Raw genomic sequence first — 24,548 nt, 5'->3', positions numbered from 1 at the left:
ATATTTAGTTCTTACTTTACAGCAGCTGCACACACAAATGTTTCTTACAGATTCTCACAACAGAATTTAGAACAGAGCAACAAGGATTAAATAGAAGGGGTTCATGTAGAGGGAGTCTTTCTGGAAGGAATGTGGAGCTCAGGAAGGCAGATTTGTTGGATTTGGCTATCAGTACTGGTTCGTCTCGTAGTGATTACACTTCCATGGAATTTCAGTGGAGCTATTTCAGGAAAGGGGGAGTGTGTGTGTCTGTGATGTTTTTGGAAGAAACCTGCTCCTAATTTCTTTTACAAGAACTTTACTGTCAGGTTCAGGCAACCTAAAACACTTAAAATATCAAACAAAGGAAGACAAGACAACAGGATTAGAGTTTCTACTTGCAAGGAGAACGGACAGAGATCTGCTCAGTTACAATCTCCAACCCGTTCTGAGCAAACCTTGCCGAACCCTCTGTTTTTATTTGGTTCAGGTGTCCCTAATTTACATAGTGTTGCTGATCTAAAGAGTGGGGGTCACAAGTCGGTCACACACACTTTAAAGATTTTCTGATCAGGGTCACAAGTTGATCAATGGTGGTATTTCCTGATCAGGTCACAAGTTGATCAAAGGTGGTCACACACACTTCGGAGACTTCCTGAGCAGGGTCACAAGTCCTGAAAAACAACTTTAAAACAGCATGCTTGTAGACTATAAAGGTTAATGATTATAGAAAGGGTAAATATGGGATAACTTATATACAATAATTCCAACATTTACTCTTTAAATAGCATGCAAACATTTAATGAGCTATATCTTTGAAAAATGTTTTCTGCAATGAGCATATGAGAATTGGGAAATAATTGCCAACTATACTTTCTGCTGCAAAAGTTATTTAAACCAGTCTAACTAGATGCAGCTATGACAGGCTGTGACTTAGGAACAGTGCTACTTTGAGCTAAATGTTCACTGAGATACTTACAATACTTCCGTCTCTATACAAGTCAATGGAGAATTCACCAACTTCTCACTTGATTTCTAACCTCAGTAAACGTTTCAAAATGTGTTTATGGTCTCAATCGCTAGTTTAAAGCCTTCTTCAATGCAGTATGATGTTCATTTGGGACATTTTGGCCTCCCTGATTTTATATGTGACAATAAAGCAGGGTATGCATTAGGGTGTGGCTACGTCATGATTGACAGGTTGATTGTGAAATAGCCATTAACTTGTTTCACACCAACAGTTTTGTGGTTATAGTTAGTCGTAACAGCTATCTTGGTTAGCATCACCAGGTTGCTGGTGTAGACTGTGGTAGGTAGGCGTGCAATTTCCTCGAGATCCAGCCCTCGCAACCTCCCCCGCTCCGTCCTCTTGCTCCTCCGGATGCCCATGTAAGTCGAATTGGTGTTCTTTTTTTCCCAGACATGCACCTCAAATTTCCAAGATGACGCTGCTCAGATCCAATACTATTGGCCTCAAAGCAGCAGTCCCCAAACCAATTGGTGACGTCACGGCTGTTACGTAGATTATATATACAGTCTATGCTAAGTATCCAGATCTCTATGAGCCACTTTAATTATTATTGATCAAATTAAGGAGACATAATTTTCCATCTTGCCTGACCTTGCCAACAGGGAATAAGAGGTCAATTTCTTTGACTTTACTAAATGTACATGCAGCTTCTGGCAGTGATTAGCTAGCTGTGTGGAGGCGAGAAAGGAGTCAGGGTTTATTTATTTATTTGTTTATTTAAAAGGCACATTGCACATTAATGGACACAGGTATCAATAAATACGCATGTACACAAGTTCTTCAGATGTGTTTTGAATATGGCATATGTTTAATATTCCCCTATTGTTAGTGGTCAACTATTCCAAATGTGACTGAGAGTTCTGACTGACCTAAAGTGGTGCATCTGAACTGTATTATACAGTCCCCTATTGTGGTTGGCCTAGTAGATTGGTTATTGTTTGCTTTCTGCTTGATGTAGTCACTTAAATGAGTCCTTTTTAATGTTTTATATATTGAGCAGGCATACTTAAACTTTTTAAAATGATCAAAACTGAGGAACCCCCCCACCCCCCCTGAAGGTGACTCACTTTGCCTTTGAGGGAAACAACTATAAACACATTACATTTCTAACGTGGTCAGACAACACATCATTAGAACCTGTTCTGATCAACATCAACATCTTTGAACGTACATTGAAATAACACAACTGTATGGAGAGTGTGTTTTAAACATGTCCATGTTGTGTCTACAGGGAGGCAGAGGGAATCCTGGTGATCGTGGACCAAAAGGGATCTCTGGCTTTCCTGGACCTGTGGTCAGTAAATCACCTCCACATCCTCATCTTCAACAATCTGAGAATGACTATGGTCATCACTGGTGTTTGATCAAATAGCAACAAGTTCCTCTAGCAGGTAAAAGTCGTCAGTTGTTGTAGCTTAGTTCTTCCTGTTCTGATTCTGTTGGTTTTCCCACACCAACAGGGTAAACATGGACGACCTGGAGGCAAGGGACAAGTTGGACATCGGGGTCCTAATGGACAGAAGGTGTGTGACATAATTACCTGGGTCCCATCTGTAATTCAGTAAACACTTCACCATGTTAAGAGTAGATAAAGGAAGACCAGATTTAGGGTAAAACTAACAAGTATGTATTTATAATCAGTTAATCTGATGATTACTTCCTCAATTCATTAAGTCAATAAAAGTCTATAAAAAACTCAGAAAATGTGATTGTTGTTTCCCAACCCCAAAATGCATACTACGGTTACATACATTTAACTCATGAAGAATGATTGTGTTATTTTTACAGTCATTTGAGCAAATTGTAACATTTTGAGAAAAGCAAAATATGACTTCTTGTTGTTGAAGGGCCAACCAGGGAATCCGGGTATAAAAGGTAATCCAGGTTCACAAGGACCCAGAGGAATGCCGGTGAGAAGCTGGGAAACCAGATGTGCTTACATGCACAGTATAATTTAAAGTATATATTTCTAAAATGTAAATTTCTCTGACTGTCAGTGTGTTATCTGTTTCAGGGTCAGGATGGTAGAGACGGTCGTGGACCCGCAGGACCCACAGGTAGCAAGGTAGAGGAGACCTTAATAGCTTCAAAGAAGTGCCTGTCATTTAAAGTCTGTGTAAAGTCAATATATTGATTTACTTCTAAACACATTATACATGTTGGAAAATGGTTACAGAAAACATGTAAAAAGGCTGATAACTGTACTGAATTGTTGAGATAGAGCCTTAAACTTTTTCTCAGCCTCTCATTTTTCCTAATTTTCTGAGCCTGCAAAAAAGGGCTACTCCGTGACGTAGTGGCGTACCCTTGGTCACTCCCCTACTATATAAGACCCTGAGTGTCTCCTCAGTGGTTAACCTACCTAGTGGCAAGTTATTATTACTACATCTAACACTACTACTACTACAGTTACAGTCAGCCAGTTAGCTCTCAGACATAGCATGCATGTTTCAGGTAGAGGTGATGACTTTGATTGACAGGTGAGCAGAGAAAGAGGCTGATTTTTACACAACTTTGAAGCCTAATTTCATATATTTAGCGATTTTTTTAATCATTCAAATTTGGCAGCGTGGTTAACAACACACTTTTCTATGGTATGTCAAACTCAGAACACATATTTATTCTTACTTTACATGGACTTTAAGGATATCCTCTTGCGTCTGTCTTCCACATGGAGCTTGGCTAGCATGTTCCCTTTGCTTCCAGTCTTTGTGCTAAGCTAACTAGCCTAAACATGTCTTGGATCTGTCCTTGTACTGAAAGCACAGAGATGAAATCCTAAAAATGTTCTTTTATTGATACATTTACTCACATGAATACAAATAGTTTGAGATATTTGAATGATTACATCTTACTTTCTCTTTACAGGGAGATCCTGGTTTTCCTGGTTACCCTGGTCTTCAGGTGAATTCATTTATTTTCACTGATTTTATATCAGACATGCTTGATCAAATCTAAACAAGACCAAAACTGCTGTCAATTTTTCTTGATTTCAGGGTGAGGAAGGCCAAAAGGGAACCAAAGGACATCCGGGACATAAAGGGAACTCAGGTCGACCGGTGAGTCATGACAAACACAACTTTCATCAGTGACTTTCAGTGGTGAAAAGTAACTAAGCACATTTACTCAAGTACTGGACTTAAGTACAATTTTGAGGTACTTGTGCTTTACTGCAGTATTTCCATGTGATGCTACTTTCTACTCCACTACATTTATTTAACAGCTTGAGTTACTTTTCAGATGCAGGTTTGAAAACAATGGATAATATAACAAGCTTTTAAAATACAACACATTGTTAAAGATGAAACCAAACAGCAGTGTGTAGTCGGCTCACATTTCAGATGTCTATGAGTTGTTAACAGCTCCACCAAATAGTGATTTTTCCCTCTAAACTTCTCACATGCTTTCATTTCAATAAATGTTCAAATGATCCAATATTTCAGCAAAAATCAAAGATTAGAAAAAAAGTCCAAACACTGAAAACATATTTGTGTATCAGAACTTTGTTTTTTCTTCTTTCCTCTCCCATTAATCATCTCAGCAGCCCTCGCATTTATCTGCTGACCCTTTGGAGGGGCCCCACCCCTAGGTTGGGAACCACTGGACTAAACTAGCTAACTGTATATAAAGTAGTGTAAACTAGCTAACTGTATATAAAGTAGTATAAACTAGCTAAATGTATATAAAGTAGTATAAACTAACTAACTGTATATAAAGTAGTATAAACTAGCTAACTGTATATAAAGTAGTATAAACTAGCTAACTGTATATAAAGTAGTATAAACTAGCTAACTGTACTGTATATAAAGTAGTGCTAGCTAACTGTATATAAAGTAGTGTAAACTAGCTAACTGTATATAAAGTAGTGTAAACTAGCTAACTGCATATAAAGTAGTGTAAACTAGCTAACTGTATATAAAGTAGTGGAAACTAGCTAACTGTACACAAAGTAGTGCAAACTAGCTAACTGTATATAAAGTAGTATAAACTAGCTCCACCTCCAGCAGCTACAACAGTAACATGCTGCTCTAACACTGATGCTTCACTATTAATAATCTAATGATGTCATATATAATAATATATCACTACTTTTATTTTAATACTTTAACTACATCACTCTTAACACAATTTTACTGTAATACCTTATTAATAATACTTTTATATTTTATATTCTTATATTCTTACATTGCTGTATTGTTACTTTTACTGAAGTAAAGGATCTGGTTGTTGAAGGATTTCCCACTACTGCTGACTTTTTATTTCTTCGACTGGCGCAGGGAAACACAGGCAGACCAGGTGAGGGAGGCGGGAAGGGAGACAAAGGAGGACCAGGACACAACGTGAGTGAGGGATGGAAGGAGTATCATCATCAACATCGTCATCATCTTTTAAAGAGAAGAGAAAATCCAACCACCTCTCTTAATGCACAACAGACAGTCAGTAATGATTTAAGTGTCGCTAAAACATCAATGTTCAATCATTGTTCTTCTTTTCCTCCATCCAGGGTCGCAAAGGCCCTCCAGGTGAAGGCATATCTGTAAGTCCACCTGAAAGTCACTTAACCTGCCACCATTAAAGGAAATATCAAAACATGCACATGATATTTTTATAATTTAATACTTCTTCTATATTGTCAGCAATGTGATCTGATCAACTACATCAGAGAAAACTGTGGTAAGTGTTAAAACATTTATTCACTTGGAGAAAAATAATCAATAGTGAAAACAAATAGCTATAACTTTATTTATATTAAGTTAAAACATATTCAATTGCTTCAGTAAGTCTCCAGTGCAAATCTCGTTATTTTTCTCCTCCACACAGTATGCTGCGATGGTACGTATCTCCATTTTGTCACTCTGAAAATATGGTAAGTATAGTTACCTACCCCAAACTACCCGTTTGTCACAGAAAATTGAAATTGAATTGTGAGAACTGAATTTGAATTGTCAGAACTGAATGTTCAGTTCCAAACTAATACATTCAATTTCAAATGATACAATTCAGATCCAGTTTTTCAATGCAATGCTTCAAATTGAACAATACAAATTCAAATGATGTGATTCAGAATTCAAATTGAACAATACAAATTCAAATTATGTGATTCAGATTCAGTTTCTGGTGGCACATATTTCAGCCCATAGTTTAATAGCTAACTATGAACATACATCATAACAATAGCGCTCAAAGAACAATCCTAAATCAATTTCAACGCTGTTGTATACTGTTCCAAGTACGTTAATAAGTCCATGGAAGGAGAGAGACGCTGTGTGGAGTCCTGTTTCCTAGCTGGCGTATTCGTGGTTGAGTCAGGCTGAGAAGAATTTGGTTCTGAACCTGAATGATGCTGGCCTTGCCGGGCAATCAGTGTTCAGTCATGCAGATCAGAGGCCGCTGACAATCCCTTTGTTGTAAAAGTTAGCAGCTTTTTAACTTGCTTTTGTTGCTGAATCCTAAGCAGGCTCTCACATCAGTGCTTGTTCAGAAGAGTTCTGTGTGTGTCTGCTGTGAGCAGACCATACATGAAACAGAGCAGCTGAGCTACTCCTTCAGCAGCAGTGGGTGGAAGACAGAGAAGCTCTGGTTTTGTGACCATGGGAGTTCACACCTGGGTGCAAACAGCTTTAGTCCTGAAACATGGGCTCAGCCAGTGAGACCCAACATTATTATTATTTTAATGCTAGATCTCTTAACTATATATCTGAGACCAAAAATAATATTTAAAAAAAACCCTGAGTGGCTGTAGCTTACCTGTCTGTCACATCAGAGACCTGAGACACTCGAGATCACTCTTGATCCACTCGTAGAAAAGGTGAGGGATGTCATAAATTGTGAATATTTCTTCCACTAATTTCAAAGATGATGATGATATCATTACATGAATATCTTTGTCTTATATTTACATCATGAAAAAGACTAAGTGAACCTACGACTGTTAAAATTAGTCGATCTCTTTCCACCATTGACAGCTGTGCCACAGTTTGAAACATGTTTGTCCAGTTTGGGGTTTTATGTGCTCAGTAGTTTTACATTGTTCTCCATCTTTCTCATCATTAACTCTTCCAGATCCGAAGAAGGCATGTCCAGCCTACCCCACTGAACTGGTGTTTGGCCTGGACATGACGGTGGAAGGTACTTTCCAGAGGCAGCAGAATGCCCTCCTCTCTCTACTGAAGGACATTTCCATTGCTGAGAGCAACTGTCCGACAGGCGCCCGTGTGGCTGTGGTGGGATACAACTCTGTCACCAAATACCTGATCCGTTTCCAGGACTACCGCCGCAAGGCCCAGCTCATCGAAGCTGTGAAGAACATCAGGTTGGAGACCACAACCAACGAGCGCTCTCTGGGAGCCGCCATGCACTTTGTGGGTCGGAATGTCTTCAAACATACCCGTGCAGGAGCATTGATGAGGAAGGTGGCTGTATTTTTCACCAATGGAAAATCAGAAGATAAAAATGAAATTGTTACCGCTGTGATGGAATATCGGGGTCTCAACATCATCCCTGCAGTCATCTCACTGGAGAACGCTCTTAATGTTCGTGAAGCCATGGAGGTGAGTTTGATTTGTTAACAGTGCTATGTGTCCTCATAGGAATCGCATCCAAACAAACATGTTGTCACTTCTGCTGTTAAAGTGTTGTTCCACAGTGAGCTCTCACTTCAGAGTAAATCAAATTCAGAGCTGAAACAATAAGTCAAATAATCAACTGAAATGAACAGTTATCATCAACTACTGATAATCCTTTAATTGTTTCAGTCATTATTTTAATTATTGTTTTATTGTTTTTAATTATTTTAAAAACAATAAACAATTATCTTAGTATTTATTTCCTGTTAATTGTTTTACGTTTCCTGTGTTGTTTTTATGTATTTATGTACAGCACTTTGTTTCAGCTGTGGTTGTTTTAAAGTGCTATATAAATAAAGTTGAGTTGAGTTGAGTCACTTGTCAAACAAAACAAGTCAAACTTCACATATTGTTGTAAACTGAGCATCTTTGGGTTTTGGACCATTAGAGAAACAAAACTTTGAAAACATCACTTTGTGTGCACAACACTTTTTGATATTTCATCAACTAAACAACTGATCTGATCTCAATCAGCTAATCATTTGGTCTATAAACCATTGTAAAACTGAAATATGCTAGAGCACAAAGTTATGCTATTAAATGTCTTTTTTGTCCTACCAAGAGTCCAAAACCCAAAAATATATGACTTACTATTATATAGGCAAAAAGCTGCAATTTCCCACATTTGAGAAGCTGGAGTAATCAAATACTTGCCTTTTTTACTTGAAAAATTATTTGATATTGTCACTGTCAGATCAGGCAATAAAATATTTCTTAAACTCTTGTAACTTTGAGAGGCCTGTCCTGGCTGAGTTTCTAAGCCATTGCTCAACAGCCTGGGTTAGGGTTAGGGTTACCTTGAGAGTGCTATATAAATAAAGATTATTACTGTAATTATTATGAGATAGCCATTGGATGCTTACTAATCGGGTATTCTTTCATGACTTTGCCTGGGACTCATGTCATTGTTCCACGTGACGGCATTAGCATCAGTCCTCTTTTGTTTTGCCACGTTTACACTTGAGCAGCTAAGAGCACATTGTCCTCCCATTCGTCAAGTCATGAACACGTTGTAAAAGTTGTCCAAGTATTTGAGAGAGGCAAAAAGAATCTGATATGCAGGTATTTGTCAGGATATCATGAAGCTTTCCACATTATATTCACTTTGAAACACTACACAGACTAAAAGGGAGTAAGGGAGTGTTTTGTTGCTCTTTAAACTTTGTCTCCCTTTGTAGTTAAGATTATAGTTACTGTTTGGTGCCAAAAATCTGTCTTCAGCATTAAGAAATAGCAGCAGTACTTTAAAAACTAATACTGAACCTGACAACTAAATCACTATGTTGGATAGTAAATACAAAATTAATGTAGTTTTAAGCCTACAATGACATGTCAGGAATTTTCTTACCTAAGATTTCCTAAGAGCTTACTGATACCATTCTCAGCCACTGGAATTTATATATATTTTTGGCAAGGGTATATTGAGGTATGTTGAGTGATAATTAATGACAGCTGCTGTTTCAACCCAGGTTGATGACACAGGACACTCCGTCTTCACGCTACTGGGAAGGCCACAGGACCAGGCCGCTGATCTGCGCAAAGTCAAGAACTGTGTAATCTGTTACGGTAAGCTTTGAGCCTCCTGCTTAAATTAACATTTCATATGTGATGATTAAAGTGATAAATGGACAAGATTTCTAAGCCTGTGCATCCTGTCAAGTAAACTCATGTTGGTTGTTTGCATCCAGAATCAAATTGTTCTGTCACTAAACAGTCTTCATGATCATAGCTTAATCGCCGAAATATCGCAAGATCCCGCACAGCACATCTAGAGATCTGTGCGGGATCTTGCGAGACCTTTAGCAGTAGCAGTAGAGTAAAAGCCATTAGGTAAGTGTTTATTTTAATAAACTCCTGGTGTACTTACAAACTTTCCAATGCATGGATTTGTGAGTAAAGACTCTATTTGTACTACTGTCGAAATTACGTCGAACCATCGCTTTAACTCTGACACAACACAATGATTCCAGAACATTCATTTTGAATGTTATCATAAATATTTCACAGATCCAGAACCATTTTCCAACCAAAGAATCAGGTTTCTGAATGTTTCCTTCTGTTTCTTCAGACCCCTGCAGACATGAAGAGGAGTGCTCCTTCATCCAGGAACCAGTGCGGCCTCAGGAAGTGGGTCTGGACCTGGTGATGGTGGCTGACAGCTCCAGGCTGATGCAGGCTGATGAGTACGCTGGCACCCAGCAGCTGTTAAGCTCTGTGGTGGAGCAGCTGGTTGTGAGCCCGCAGCCCCGCCGGGCTGATGGGAAAGTCCGAATAGCTGTAGTCCAGAGTGGCACTTGGACTCCCAAGTTGGAGTTTGGCCTGCAGACATACCAGGACCAACAGCGGATGAAAAGGCACCTGATGAAGGACATGCAGCAGCAGGGCGGCTCCTCAGCGCTGGGACTGACGCTGAGTTACACTCTGAGGGAGGTGTTCCTGAAGGCCAGCCAGCCCCGCAGGAGGAAGGCAATTCTGACTGTGGTGGGCACCCAGACAGCTTACGAGGACCGGGCCAGACTACAATACATCTCCCAGAAGGCCAAGTGTGAGGGGGTGGCGATGTTTGTGGTGACGGTGGGCGATCGCTACAACCGGACGCAGGTGGAGGAGCTGGCCAGTCAGCCTGAACAGCAGCACCTGATCCATGTTGGGCGACTGATGGCCGACGAGCAGGGCTACGCCCAGCGCTTCTTCAGGGTCTTCCTCTCCGCCCTCAACAGTAAGAACAGACTTTCTCAGACAGGAGAGGGATTACAGTCAGATCGCAGGTTGTCTTCAACTTTACTACAGGTCAACAACTTAGCAATGCACAATAAGGAAGAAAAGACAGAATTCTAATAACTATTACATTTTGAACAATAAACTGTTGTGATTCACACAAACAGTGAGTACAAGCTATGTCCATAATAGAGTCTGACAGTGATTTGCACAGAAGCTTTAGATTTTGTTGTGGGTTCAGCTCTCGTCAGTTTTGATCCAGTGTTTCCAGACTAAAAGTGATGAGAAAGTTGACAATAAAGAATATTAGTGCGTATTTGTGCGCCGCCATCTTTCCAACCAGCATGAAACCAAACACAATGGATGATAGAGCAGCAGCAACATTATATAAATGCAGACCTTCCATCCCTTCATTTTGTTTCTAAGCAACAAAAAACGTTTAAATATTCTCCTCTTCTGTTTTCAGAGGGAATGAACTCATATCCTCCTGATTCTGTAAAACGGACCTGCCACCAGCTGCAAGAGCCAACCCCAGGTCCTTTGGCACCAGCCTTAGATCTTAACGGGTAACTCACACTAAATTACAATTTACACAATTAGACATTTTTGGGTCAAATGACATCTAGACCTGTAGGTAGATCTTTATGTTAATGTAAAGCATGTCTTAAATACACAGAATTTACACATTTTCTCAGCATGGATCCAGTAGTCACCAAAACATGTTGGTTAATGTTTTTGACAATAAATGTAATAAAAATGTAAATTCAGCTGTTTAATTAAAGAGAGTGAATATTGGACTTACATTCAGCAGGTGGACAGAATGACTCCAAATGAATGATAATGTTGATCAGTAACTGTTGGATGTGGAAATAAACAGCTGTTTGCATGTCAACTTAAAGCTGATGATGAGCCAGATTTCTTTCTGATGAAAACTAGTAGACCAAGAGAAAAAAGTTTGGGGATTGGAGATGTAACCTTTATGTAATCTGACTGTGTTACTGCTGTGTGTTCAGTCTGGGGTCGGCAGAGCTGATGGATGAGGGGACGGAGGAGCAGGAGCAGATTGGAGTAAAGCCCACACAGCTGGACATCATTGAAACTTTGAACACAGAGGATGGACAGAGCTTACTGTCAGTAGCTAACATCACAGGTAACACAAACACACATCTTTACATACAAAAACACACATGCTATCACCAGCTGATGATCACAGCTGGTTATATATATATATATATATATATGTATATTAGTTTGTCTTAGGTACCATGTGTGCCAGAATGGTGGAACTTTACACATAAACTGTGTGATTTCAATAAATACCGATGTACAGAACTATATTTATTAAATGTCTTCTAACAGTTAGAACCAGTTAGTGACCTCTAGTGGTTTTCTCTCCTTAGACTTTGAATATGTCACATAATATAATAAGATATTATACAGCAATTTGAAAGAGTTGATTTTGTTCACATCTCGTGTCAGCACACAGAAACATATGTTGAGTTTGTGCAGATATGAAGGTTTGTTGTTCACAAACTGACGTATTGCAGTGGTGGCATCCTATGACAACACCAAGTTTTAATTCACTGAACTCTTGACCCAGCCTTTCACAAATGTTTGTAAAGGTAGACTGCATGGCTAGGTGCTTGATTGTATAAACCTGTGGCAATCAATCTGAATGAAACACCTGAATTTAGTGATTAAGAGGTGTACGTCTATAATTCCACTCTTCAGGATAAAAATATGAAAATGTAATTGCATGAGTCCCACTGTTGAGTGTAACACTTCAATCTCTCTGCTGTCTCCATCCAGATGCCAGATGTTTGCTCAGAAAAGATGCCGGTAACTGTGAGAAATACACCGAGAAGTGGTTCTTCGACAGCGATGTTGGCCAATGCTCCCACTTCTGGTACAGCGGCTGTGGTGGCAACAGCAACCGCTTTGAGACGCAGAAGGCTTGTGAGAAGCTTTGTCTGAGGAAGAGTCACTGAGGAGAGAACATTCATTCATGGCTGAGCTTTTTGTCACTAGGAGTTTTTCTTTAGTTTTGAAGTTTTTTATTTTTATATCCACTACTCTTTTGCACTTTATCAGTTGAATGATTCCTTCTTTCACACTTACATGACCAAGACCAGAGCTGTAAACGCTTCTTTCAGGATTTTTATAAACACATCAGGTGCTATTTTTTTTTTTTAAAAGTCAGGTCACATGGTTCATATGGAGTTAATGCAACAAGTGACCATCTCATGTTTTCTGTTTCTGATTAAAATTCATATTTCCCATCACATCAAAACTCTGCATTGTCTATCAATATGAAAAACTGTGGATTCATTTTCAAATCCAATCATTAGCCAATTTCTGACAATTATTGTCTCGATTAATTGACTATTTTTTTGGTTGATAAAATGTCGGAAAATTATGAAAAATGTTTCCCAAAGTCCAAGGTGACACCCTCAAATGTTTTATTTTGTCCACAATACAGAAATATTCAGTTTACTGTGACACAATTCGATCTGCTGATAGACTAAACAATTAACCCACTAATTGGTGATGCTCTATTTTGGTTTTATTGTATTAAACCATTGTACACATAACACAACAAACTATTCAAACTAACTTAAACTATAAACAATATATTCATTTATATTTACATTGTTCTGCATAAAATTGCTTAAAAACAAGTTAAAATAACTTATTTCCATCAAGATCCTGTTCTCAGATGATGATGATTACTTTCATTATTGATCATTGTGACAATTATTTTCCTGATTAATGCTTTTGTCTACAAGATGTCAGAAAATAATGAAAAGTCATGATAATGTCATATAGCCAATATGACGTTTTCAAATGTCTTGATTTGAACAATCTTTCTAGAAAAGCTGCAAATCATCACATTTGAAAAGCTCAAACCAGCTAAATTAAAAAATCTAAAAATTACTGAAAATCATTATTTGATTATCAAAATTGTTATACGAAACTCAATTGTTTTGGTGATGAAGAACAAGACTCAAACATGTTTGAGCACTGTGCAGCCATGGTGGAACATGAGTGCTCTTAAAAGTGTTTTCTAGAGAAGGTAAAAGAAAAACATCAGACAGCTGGTCGTCACTGCAATGAAGATCCTGCAGGTTCCAATAGAGCAAAGCAGTACTGTCTCACGGCCACTAGATGTCACCAAATAACTAAGAAATAATCCAAGTTTAAATCTGCAGCGTGCTGCAGGTGTCTGCATGGAGCTCTATGGGTCAGATGGTTTTTATGCAGTGATGTTATTCAGTTACTTTACTAGCAGAGCTCAGTAATCCTTAAATCTGTACAGTATAATATGTTTGTGTGAAATGTACTCCAATAGTTCTATTTATCAATACTGTAAGAACAGATTTTAGTTTGCTGGTAATTTCTGGGTTTGTTATCACTCAGCCTTCATGACTTCACTAACTGTTTGATCATCAACCACACAGTGACAGGAAGCATGAAACAGCATGAATGCCTCAGTATGTGCTGTAGGTGAACACCTTTACACACAACATACACAACTGACTCCAAACAAAGACCACAGTTTAAATGGAAGTCAATCATTAGCTTTCATAGTGAGACTCACACATCCACATTGGTTATTATGTGTAACATCAGCCCAGAGGCTGGACAACTGATGGTACAAACAGCACTGAAAGGTACTTGAAAGGAGCCAACACCAAGAAATGTTCAGCCATGAAAGCAGCTTCAGCAGTGAGAGGGACGTTAAACTTACTGTATTTTTAATGGAGATTTATATTTCATCAAACTGTTGCTCAGAATAGAGTGCTTAAAATAATGCTACAATATTCAGAAACATCAGCTTCAGCTTCATTCAGTGCCAACACTTGACATAAACTTATTTTATGACTTCCATTTCAACTGCTAGGTGAGGTTGTTTTAGCATTTGTATTTAGACTGCAGCATGAAATGTTTCAGTATTTCATCTGTTTTATGTTTCAATGACAAAATTTCGTCAGTGAGCACAAATCATTTGGTTGTTTGGTAGCACATCCTGTGGAAAAAAATTAAATCAAACGCTTCCTGTAACCATCAGCGAGTTTCATACACCTCTCTACTGGAATTTTGGACCGCTTTTCTTTCGGAAACTGGTCTTCTTTCGGAAACTGCTCTTCTTTCGGAAACTGCTCCAGGTCTTTCAGATTTGAAGTATGCCTTCCCCCAGCTGCTGTTTTGAGATCTCTCCACAGGTGTTCTTTGGGATTCAGATATGCTCATTGCTGGCCATTCAGACCTCTCCAGCACTTGTCTTTAACCATTTCTGAGTGCTTTTTGATGTCTAATTTGGGTCATTGTCCTGCTGGAAGTCCCTTTACCTCTAACCTCTGGTAGAGACACAGCTTTCTGACACTAGGCACTACATTGTGCCGCAAAATGTTTGGTAGTCATGATGCCATTCACACAGTCAAGGCATTCAGTGCCAGAAGCAGCAAAACAACCCCAAAACATCTGTGAATGCCCACCTTGTTTGACCAAAGGAACCGTGTTCTTTTCTTTGAAGGCATCATTTCATTTTCTGTAATCACTACCATGATGTACTTTACCAAAAAGTTCTATTTTGGTCTCATCTGTCCACAGTACATTCTCCCAGAAAGATTTTGGCTTTGCCACATACGTTTTCATGCCTTTGTGTCAGTAGTGGTGTCCTCCTGGGTGTCCTACCATAGTCATTCAGATGGCAATGGAAAGTGTGAGCTGACACTGTTGTACCCTCGGTCTGAAGGTCAGCTTAAATTTGTTTGGAAGTTGATCAAGCTTCTTTATCCACCATTCGAACAATCCTTCATTGTTATTTTCCACCAATTTTTCCCCTCCGTCCATGTCCAAGGAGGTTAGCTACAGTGCTATGGGTTGTAAACTTCTTTTTTTTTTTTACTATATTTTTTGGGGGCTTTTTGCCTTTAATGTACAGGTTAGTAGAGAGAGACAGGAATCTGGAGGCAGAGAGAGGGGGGAATGACATGCAGGATAAGACCGCTCAATGCGGGATTGCAGGGGTCGCCTGCAGCGAGGACTGTAGCCTCAACACATGGGGCGGGTGCTCTACCCACTGAGCTATGCTCTACCCACTGAGCTATGCTCAACCGGTTGTAAACTTCTTGATGACATTGCGCACAGTGGACACAAGAACATTCAGATCTCTGGAGATGGACTTGTAGCCTTGACATTTTCCATGTTTTTCCACAATTTTGGCTCTCAAATAGTCAGACAACTCCCTAGGGCTCCATAGTAAAGGGGTTGGTTTGCCTTCTACTCTCCTTTTGTTTATCTCATCCCAGATGGTCTGGTCCCTCCCCCCTTATCAAGGGATTGAGGTCACCTACCGGGAGCCTTCATAAACAGGGGAAGTTCAAGATGGCGTCCCCCCTCTCTCTGTCTCTCTTTCTCTCTCTCTCTCTCCCCCTCTCTGCCTTTCAGGCAATCAATTTTGGTTTTGGTTTTGTCTTTTGATTGTGTTGAATGTAGCCTTGGTTCATGTTATCTTTGAATTTAAAACCCTTAGTTGATTGATTTGGTCAACTTTAATAAATTACTTCTTGAATGTGAGGTCTTACTGTGTGATCCTCGTTTGTTATGCTCTTAAACGAGCTAGACATAACATGTGGGGGCTCAAGTAGTTACAGTTGTAAATGTTGTAGTTTTGGGTGAGTTTGAGCAGTAGGCTTGAGGTGGGAGGCCCACAGTAGTAGTTTCTTTTGTTTATATTGAGCAGGTAGAGTTTGACACTGTTTTAGTTGTTCATTAAGTTAAACTGTGAATAGAGTGAAGAAACTTGTGCTTTACACTCCTAATCGTCACCAGTTAAATTATTCAGTTGTGGAGAAGGAGATATATTGGCGTTGATTTGGGCACTGACATTTTTTGAAGTTTATGTTGGTTCGTCAGTGCCAGTTACTGTTTACATGGATCATAACCCTTTGACTTTTCTGTCAAGTATACAGAATGGTAAAAGGGGAACTTGAACGTTTTTTCCCACTCCACCTCTGTCCCATCAATGTATACTGGAGCGTGCTCCTTCCTCTTCCTAGGATCAATAATCATCTCCTTTGTCGTATCTGTATTCAAGGAGAGACTATTTTCCTGGCAGGAGAGAGAAAAACATTAGACGTCAAGGAAGAATGTAAGTTTTGTTTTTTAAAATAATATTTCAATCAAATGATAATTTGTAACTACAGAACAACTGATTTTGAAAAAGAACAGAAGTATTTGATCTGTGTAACGATTGTTTTTTTGGCTTTGTGGTTCCAAGGACAGGGTCTCCTCCTCTTCATCATTGTCATCTTCATCTTGTCTGCATCGTCACCACCTGAGATCTTCATCTTTCAGCTCGGCTGGTTCCTGTAGCCAACATGACATTTAGGACTGAAGTGGTGAGCCAACCCCTGAGAAAAGTTTGATGTCCTATTTTGTTCCTTTTATTGATAATTGAATATTTTATGTTGTTGTTGTTATTATTATTAAATTGTTAGCATTTCATTTTTGGGGGTTTAGAAAAGTAAGAATAGAGTTAAACATTTGCGGCAGACACCAAAGATAGGATTTATAAAAATACCAACCAAAATAGGAATAAATAGTTGAATTATAGCCAAATTAGTAAAAAACTAAACAAAAACATTTTAATCAAACAGAAATAAATTTAGCACTTAATATTAAAATTAAATTAATACTAAATTAATAATGAACAACAATCAGACAATTACCTGATTTACCTGGTTAATTCCTGATTAAGTCTAAAAAAAGAAAGGGAAAAGTTTATTTATCCATTTATATTTTATACATGTGGTAGTGTTATTGTTAAATGTTTTGGGGAAAAATAACAGATTAATAAAAGAATACAGTTTTGTTACTTACTTCTTTCAGTCTTGTGTCCAGTTTGTTGCTCGACGCCCATTTCTCCAGAACAAATCTTATCTTCTGAGATGTTGGTCCAAATTGTGTGTTGAGTCCTCTCTTGTTGTGTTATAGTGAGACTATCCAATTTAAAAACTACTTCTGGTTGTTACACCTGAGGCCTGTACTACGAAGCTGGATTTTCTCTTATCGAGGTAACTTCAGGGTTAACTCTGGGTTTTCCGTACTACGAAGCTGGTTCACTTCTTACCGGGGTAAATCACCATGGTAACTTATGCTGAACGGCTAACCTGCTCCGGAGCAGGTTATGTTCTGGATAAGAGATCAATGAGTACAAAAGCACCACCTCCTGACCAATCAGCTCTCTTAGAAAATGACCTGCCCATTCTTAAAAGATCTTGTCAACATTGGTGCGCGAATCATGAGAGGAGCGCTTAGGAGAGAAAGAGTTTTTAGTGATAGATGCAATTTTTTAATTGGCCAAAATATATATTTAAAAAATAATCATTGAGGCACGTGGGGGATATTATTCTGTAGGTTTGACATCCTGAGATCAAAGTGTCAGGGAGCATAATAACTGTATTTATTTATTGTAGGCCTAATTGTAAAAAATTGACGAAAATATATATTTGTAAAATAAGCCTTGTGGCACATGAGGGTTATTAGTCTGTATGTTATACAGTTGGTTTGAAATCATTCACTCAAGTGGTTGAAGCGCATTATAGGTTTGTATTTTGAATGTTGAATATTAAACTAACTTAATGTCTCTTATGAGAGGAAGGGCACTGAGGAAGCGCTCTGCCCCAAACGTCTGTGCCATAATAAAGTGACATTGTGTGATCAGAGTGCTGTCCGTTTATATTGTCTGATAAATTAATATTGTATAATCTCGTGAATTTACACATTAACAGAGTCGGCAATTTTCTGCCAGCATTCCTTCCTGGCTTTTGCTGCTGCATCATCAGTGTTGCTTTTGGCCTGGATGATGTTTGAATTCTTCATATTTATGAAGAATAATTGTCTGCTCCTCCATGGTAAAGTAGTCTGCTCTGCAGGGTTTCTCCATGTTTGTGATTGGTCAGACGCTGCAAACACCTCCCCTTTATGTGAGCGCGCAGAGATCCAGATTGGAAAACCCTGGGTTGATTTACCGAGTTGATAACCAGCTTCATAGTACCGTTTATCCTAGACTGCGAATATCTGGATAAGTCAACCCAGGTAACGGAGAGATATCCTGGATAGGTGAATCCAGCTTCGTAGTACAGGCCTCTGCTGCTCTCAATCAAGATTTTCAAGTTTGGGATCAATAAAGTAAATTTGTTTATCTGTGTATCAATCTGTTTATGTAACAAAACACAACGGAGTATAAACTAACAGGAGTTGATTGTTCAGGATGATTTTACACAATTACAGTGACCAGAGTGTAAGTTAAGGATGGAGGTTTATTGGTCTTTGTGGCTGTAAACACTTTGAACAGTGACAATGGACCACGGTTTAGTTTTGTGCATAGGAGCCATGTTAACTCACGTGAAACTCGCTGTAACTATTGTTATTTAAAAATGCCGGGTTTGATTCTTATGTGGGAGGGCTCATGACTCTTCCAGTGACTCTCTGACCAATCAGTGACCGTCAGTCTGTTGACATCACATTTTAGTATCGGCTCGGCTCACTTGGAACCTCACCAGAGCAGGTACTAGACAGGTACCAGGTACTATCCCTGATGGAAAAGCAAAAAAAAAACTGCGTTGAGTAGCTTGAACTGTATAACGGAAAGACTCATAACGTGCAGAGCGTTCAAACAGCTGTATTAACAACTCTGCTTCTACTTTACAGCTAACATCACAACAACAGCATATCCTGACCATCCAGACAGTGCGCTGATTGTCCAGGTAGGTAATGTTATTGTTTGTGTGAAGCACGGCAGAACGGCAGAAGCACAGCAGCGTCCGCCTTCACTCGCAAGTCCCTCTGCCAGTTGGAAAGCCACCGATGTGTACTCAGGTCGTTGTCTGGTCAAAGTCCTTCTTTGTTATTTTTGTTCTATTGACCTCCTCTCTGGAAGTTTCTCGGTCTCCACAATGCCTGTACCAGATTCACCGTTTCTCGCTCCGATAACCTCCACTACCCAACCCCACCCCGCCTCCATCTGACCTGTGAACGAGCCTGAACGCGCCCTGTCTCTGATTGACTGCAGCAGTGTCTTACCTCTCTCTGATTGGCTGCAACAGTGTCTTACCTCTCTCTGATTGGCTGTAGCAGTGTCTTACCTCTCTGATTGGTTGCAGCAGTGTCTTACCTGTCTCTGATTGGCTGCAACAGTGTCCTACCTCTCTCTGATTGGCTGCAGCAGTGTCCTATCTCTCTTTGATTGGCTGTAGCAGTGTCTTACCTCTCTCTGATTGGTTGCAGCAGTGTCTTACCTGTCTCTGATTGGCTGCAACAGTGTCTTACCTCTCTCTGATTGGCTGCAACAGTGTCTTACCTCTCTCTGATTGGCTGTAGCAGTGTCTTACCTCTCTGATTGGTTGCAGCAGTGTCTTACCTGTCTCTGATTGGCTGCAACAGTGTCTTACCTCTCTCTGATTGGCTGCAGCAGTGTCCTATCTCTCTTTGATTGGCTGTAGCAGTGTCTTACCTCTCTCTGATTGGTTGCAGCAGTGTCGTACCTGTCTCTAATTGGCTGCAGCAGTGTCGTACCTCTCTCTGATTGGATGCAGCAGTGTCTAGAGTTACCTGCTGAAACACAGAGTCCAGACTGTGTATTGAAACACATTTTTTTTCAGCCTCACTCAGATGGGACAGATTGTGGCAGCTTGTGGATAGTTAGGAGAGATTCAGTGATTTTGACAAAAGGTGTATTGGATTAGTATTGCTTACTATACCTTTTTAAGTTATCCAAGTTCTTCTTTTTGAAAAAGCCTGTTTGGTCAGGATGGACCAGAAATGGCAGTACTGACTCTTGACGCCAAACTAGAACCTTGGCATACAATTTTATATCACCATTTAGGAGCCACAGAGGGTAAAAACTGGCACATAAATTACTATCTTTACCTTTTTTTGTTGTGATCATGTCTTTACTTAAACATCCTTGACTTTTGAACATTTCTAATACGTTTGGACAGAAATATCTAAAAATGCTAGGTAAAGTTCAGGAGGAATACCATCCCAGCCTGGTGATGTATATGGCAGATATATATGACTTAAAGTATGTCTTTAAGTCCATCATGTAAATCATCAAGAGTGACAAGGGACATTAATAGTGTTATTTGTTGTACTGATAATTTTGGTAAAATCAAGTCAAAGAAGAAGTCTAAGTCAGCTTTTGTAAAATATGCTTATTATATATATTTGTAATAATATAGTTGTTGATAAAATTGGTGAAAGTCCTGACTGATTAAAACAGGATCATACACCAGAATACCCTCTTTGTTTTTAATAGAAACATTAGCTTCCTGATCATTAATGTGGATTTTCCTAGGCAATACAAAAGAATTTTTCATTTCCCTTCACAATTATTTTAATATTCTCTATTTTATGTTTAATTTGATCTGTGTGTTACACTTCTTAAAAGAACGACGTCTTCAAGGTGCAACACATTTATTGTGGTTCTTCATATAAGATCCTGTGCAGAAATACATATACAACACATCAGTGACGGTTCAATATTTTCGCAGCACACTGGTTGTCATAACCTCTGACTTCTTCTGTCATTAAAATACTGAAATCTTACATATAATTAGCACTGAACTAATATTTTCACTATGTCATATGCACAGTCACTGAACTTTCACATATTAAACAACACCTGATGTACAAAACCTGTATAAAACAACATTTCTATGGCACCTGAAACTGTGAACTACATTTATATCCCATATTCACATAAGGGAATTTCAACACACTTCAAATTATTACGCTGTCATGTTAACAAAACACAACATAACATAGACGGACCTGACACCAGAGGCCTGTACTACGAAGCTGGATTTTCTCTTATCGAGATAACTTCAGGGTTAACCCTGGGTTTTCCGTACTACGACGCTGGTTCACTTCTTACCGGGGTAAATCACCATGGTAACTTATGCTGAACGGCTAACCTGCTCCGGAGCAGGTTATGTTCTGGATAAGAGATCAATGAGTACAAAAGCACCACCTCCTGACCAATCAGCTCTCTTAGAAAATGACCTGCCCATTCTTAAAAGATCCTGGCTGTCAACATTGGTGCGCGGATCGTGAGAGGAGCGCTTAGAAAGAGTTTTTAGGGATAGATGCAATTTTTTAATTCGCCAAAATATATATTTAAAAAATAATCATTGAGGCACGTGGGGGATATTATTCTGTAGGTTTGACATCCTGAGATCAAAGTGTCAGGGAGCATAATAACAGTATTTATTTATTGTAATTGTAAAAAATTGACGAAAATATATATTTGTAAAATAAGCCTTGAGACACATGAGGGATATTATTCTGTATGTTATACAGTTGGTTTGAAATCATTCACTCAAATGGTTGAAAGTTAATAGGTTTGTATTTTGAATGTTGAATATTAAACTAACTTAATGTCTCTTATGAAAGGAAGGGCACTGAGGAAGTGATCTGCCCCAAACGTCTGTGCCGTAATAAAGTGGCATTGTGTGATCAGAGTGCTGTCCGTTTATATTGTCTGATAAATTAATATTGTATGATCTCGTGAATTTACACATTAACAGAGTCGGCAATTTTCTGCCAGCATTCCTTCCTGGCTTTTGCTGCAGCAACAGAGTTGCTTTTGGCCTGGATGATGTGTTTGAATTCTTCATATTGTTGAAGAATAATTGTCTGCTCCTCCATGGTAAAGTAGGCTGCGCTGCAGGGTTTCTGCATGTTTGTGATTGGTCAGACGCTGCAAACACCTCCCCTTTATGTGAACGCGCAGTGATCCAGATTGGAAAACCCTGGGTTGATTTACCGAGTTGATAACCAGCTTCGTAGAACCGCTTATCCTGGACTGCGAGGATCTGGTTAAGTCAACCCAGGTAACGGAGAGAGATCCTGGATAGGTTAATCCAGCTTCGTAGTACAGGCCTCAGTAGTGACACTGTTACTGAGGGATAATAAAGGACTGTATAAATTGCTGTTTGGCTGATTCTGATCTCTAGCTTCGCCCCAGGTGTGTCCGTCAAAACACAGATGCTGACAACTCTTCTTTAGTTTGACTGTTTAATTAAGCTCAAGCAACAGTACAGAACATGGGCATAGCTTTGTGTGAGTGGTTCTGTCCAGAAAAAGAAAGAAACATATTATCTGACCCACATTACATACACAAAATATATTGAAATAATGCACCTTTAATAATTGTAATAAACGCACCTTTCTGCATATTATATGCAGTGTAACTAATTAGCATAAACAGTGCGCTTGCTAACTTATTACAGAAAAATACATAGCTACACATCCTAGCTAATCAATTAACAACCACATGTTTTCATGGTAGCAAGCAGCTCCAAGCTAGGTGGCTATAATTAACAACTTATGAAAACAAATGATAGTGAACTAGCAACATAAATAATACGACTTACAGGTCTCATGGACGCACGCACACAATTATCAATTAAATCACTTAGTCTCTGGCTGGCAGCTTCTGACTGGCAGCGTCAGCTGTCTCTCTCTCTCCACTCTGCACTTTTCGTCTTCAGGCTCGCGTGTGCGCGCTCCCGATGCGCCGCGCGTAACTGTTATGCGTATCTGCCTCTGATCTGACGGCCCTTTCGTACAGCCGCCCCCAATCAGCGGTAGCTGTTTGCACCAACGAAAGGCTAATCATCCTGGGAGGGTGTGGGTTGATCTTTATCATCTGGTATGGCTGGGAGGATGACCAGGCAAGCGACAGGCCTGGTGTAGACCTTGTCCTTTATCTTCACGTCAGCAGATCTCACATGACCATCTGCACTGGTATGCACCTTGATTACCCGTCCAATAGGCCAGAGTGCCCTTGGTAGCTGGGGGTCTACCAGCATGACAACCTTGTCCTCAGCGAGGTTGACTCGGATGGCGTGCCACTTCTGGCGAGCTTGCATACCAGGGAGGTAGTACCTGATGAAACTTGACCAGAAATGGTCTGTCAGGATCTGAGAATGTCTCCATCTGCGTCTGCTTAAGAGCTCGGTAGCTGGATACACTACCTGCGGAAGAGAACCATCTCGCCGCCCCATCAATAAGAGACTTGGGGTCACAGGGTCCGGATCAGCAACGCTGGACGATACGTATCCCAACGGCTTAGAGTTCAGAAGGCCCTCCACTTCTATTAGCACCGTCCTAAGCACCTCCTCAGCCTGTGCCTGAGCCCCCACGGTCGTGTAGAGTGCCTGTTTGACCGAGCGTATCTCCCTCTCCCACACTCCTCCAAAGTGAGGAGCCGCAGGTGGGTTGAAATGGAAGGCTATCTTCTGCTTGGCAAGACTCTGTTGTAGTTCCGGTGACAGTGCTCCAAATGCCTCCCGTAGCTCCTTCTCCCCGCCTCGGAAGTTCGTTCCTTGATCTGAGAATAGCTCTGCTGGGGTCCCCCGGCGAGCAACGAACCTTCTCAGAGCCATCAAAAAGGAGTCGGCGTCAATGTTGGTAAGGAGATCTAAGTGCACGGCCTGCGTGGTGAGGCACTTAAAGATGATCCCCCATCTCTTTTCGAGTCGACGGCCCACCTTCACCTGGAACGGCCCAAAGCAGTCCATACCCGTGGAGTGGAAGACTGGCTTGAAGAGGCGAAGGCGAGCGGTTGGTAGGTCAGCCATCTTGGGGACCACAGGTCTGGACTTCCACCGATGGCACTCGGCGCACGTGTGCTGGTGGCGACGGATAGCTTCACGCCCCCTGAGGATCCACAGAGTACGCCGAATTTCGGCGAACACCCGCTCCGGCCCAGGGTGACGCAAACGGCTGTCATAATCCTGTATCAGGAGTTTGACTGCAGGGTGGCTGGGGTCCAGAACGATAGGATGCAGGGTAGCGTAGTCGAGCTCTGCCGATCTCCGTAATCTCCCACCAACCCGGATGACTTTATCTGACTCGTCGAACTCTGGGGACAAGGTAAGTAAGCGGCTACTAGACAGAACAGGCTTACCAGCTCTCAAAAGGCGCATCTCATCTGGAAAGCTGTCCTGTTGGGCTCGTTGGAAGATGAGGGTCTCTGCTTCCTGGTAATCTGCAGATGTAGGACCGCTGTGCTGATCTGCCGCCCCGTGAAGCTCCTTCGCAGTCATCTCTACGAGCTCCCTCCATGTGCTGCACTTACTCGCGTCTTGGGCTCGGGGCTCCCCCACTGTAGATGTGACTCC

General features: G+C 40.3%; 1 protein-coding gene and 1 long non-coding RNA gene across 2 annotated transcripts in view; both read left to right on the top strand.

The window, feature by feature from the left end:
• Positions 1-16,731, top strand: part of LOC128366936 (collagen alpha-6(VI) chain-like) — a 54,487-nt gene extending 37,756 nt beyond the window's left edge. The window contains exons 27-42 of the mRNA XM_053327698.1: positions 2,241-2,365; positions 2,470-2,532; positions 3,024-3,074; positions 3,878-3,913; positions 4,006-4,068; positions 5,287-5,305; positions 5,514-5,546; positions 5,647-5,683; positions 7,073-7,560; positions 9,105-9,201; positions 9,704-10,354; positions 10,820-10,919; positions 11,367-11,503; positions 12,163-12,309; positions 15,026-15,109; positions 16,637-16,731. Of these exons, the coding sequence (XP_053183673.1) occupies positions 2,241-2,365; positions 2,470-2,532; positions 3,024-3,074; positions 3,878-3,913; positions 4,006-4,068; positions 5,287-5,305; positions 5,514-5,546; positions 5,647-5,683; positions 7,073-7,560; positions 9,105-9,201; positions 9,704-10,354; positions 10,820-10,919; positions 11,367-11,503; positions 12,163-12,309; positions 15,026-15,109; positions 16,637-16,731 (2,226 nt within the window). The remainder of the gene's footprint in view (positions 1-2,240; positions 2,366-2,469; positions 2,533-3,023; positions 3,075-3,877; positions 3,914-4,005; positions 4,069-5,286; positions 5,306-5,513; positions 5,547-5,646; positions 5,684-7,072; positions 7,561-9,104; positions 9,202-9,703; positions 10,355-10,819; positions 10,920-11,366; positions 11,504-12,162; positions 12,310-15,025; positions 15,110-16,636) is intronic.
• LOC128366629 (uncharacterized) lies at positions 2,491-5,344 on the top strand. The gene is made up of 6 exons (XR_008321869.1): positions 2,491-2,532; positions 2,857-2,919; positions 3,024-3,074; positions 3,878-3,913; positions 4,006-4,068; positions 5,287-5,344. It is a non-coding gene; the product is annotated as an uncharacterized LOC128366629 (long non-coding RNA).
• Positions 16,732-24,548: the final 7,817 nt, after the last annotated feature.

This window comes from Scomber japonicus, chromosome 10 (assembly GCF_027409825.1).
Source record: "Scomber japonicus isolate fScoJap1 chromosome 10, fScoJap1.pri, whole genome shotgun sequence".
In the NCBI taxonomy this organism is placed as follows: Eukaryota; Metazoa; Chordata; class Actinopteri; order Scombriformes; family Scombridae; genus Scomber; species Scomber japonicus.
This window is presented reverse-complemented; position numbering and strand designations above follow the sequence as displayed.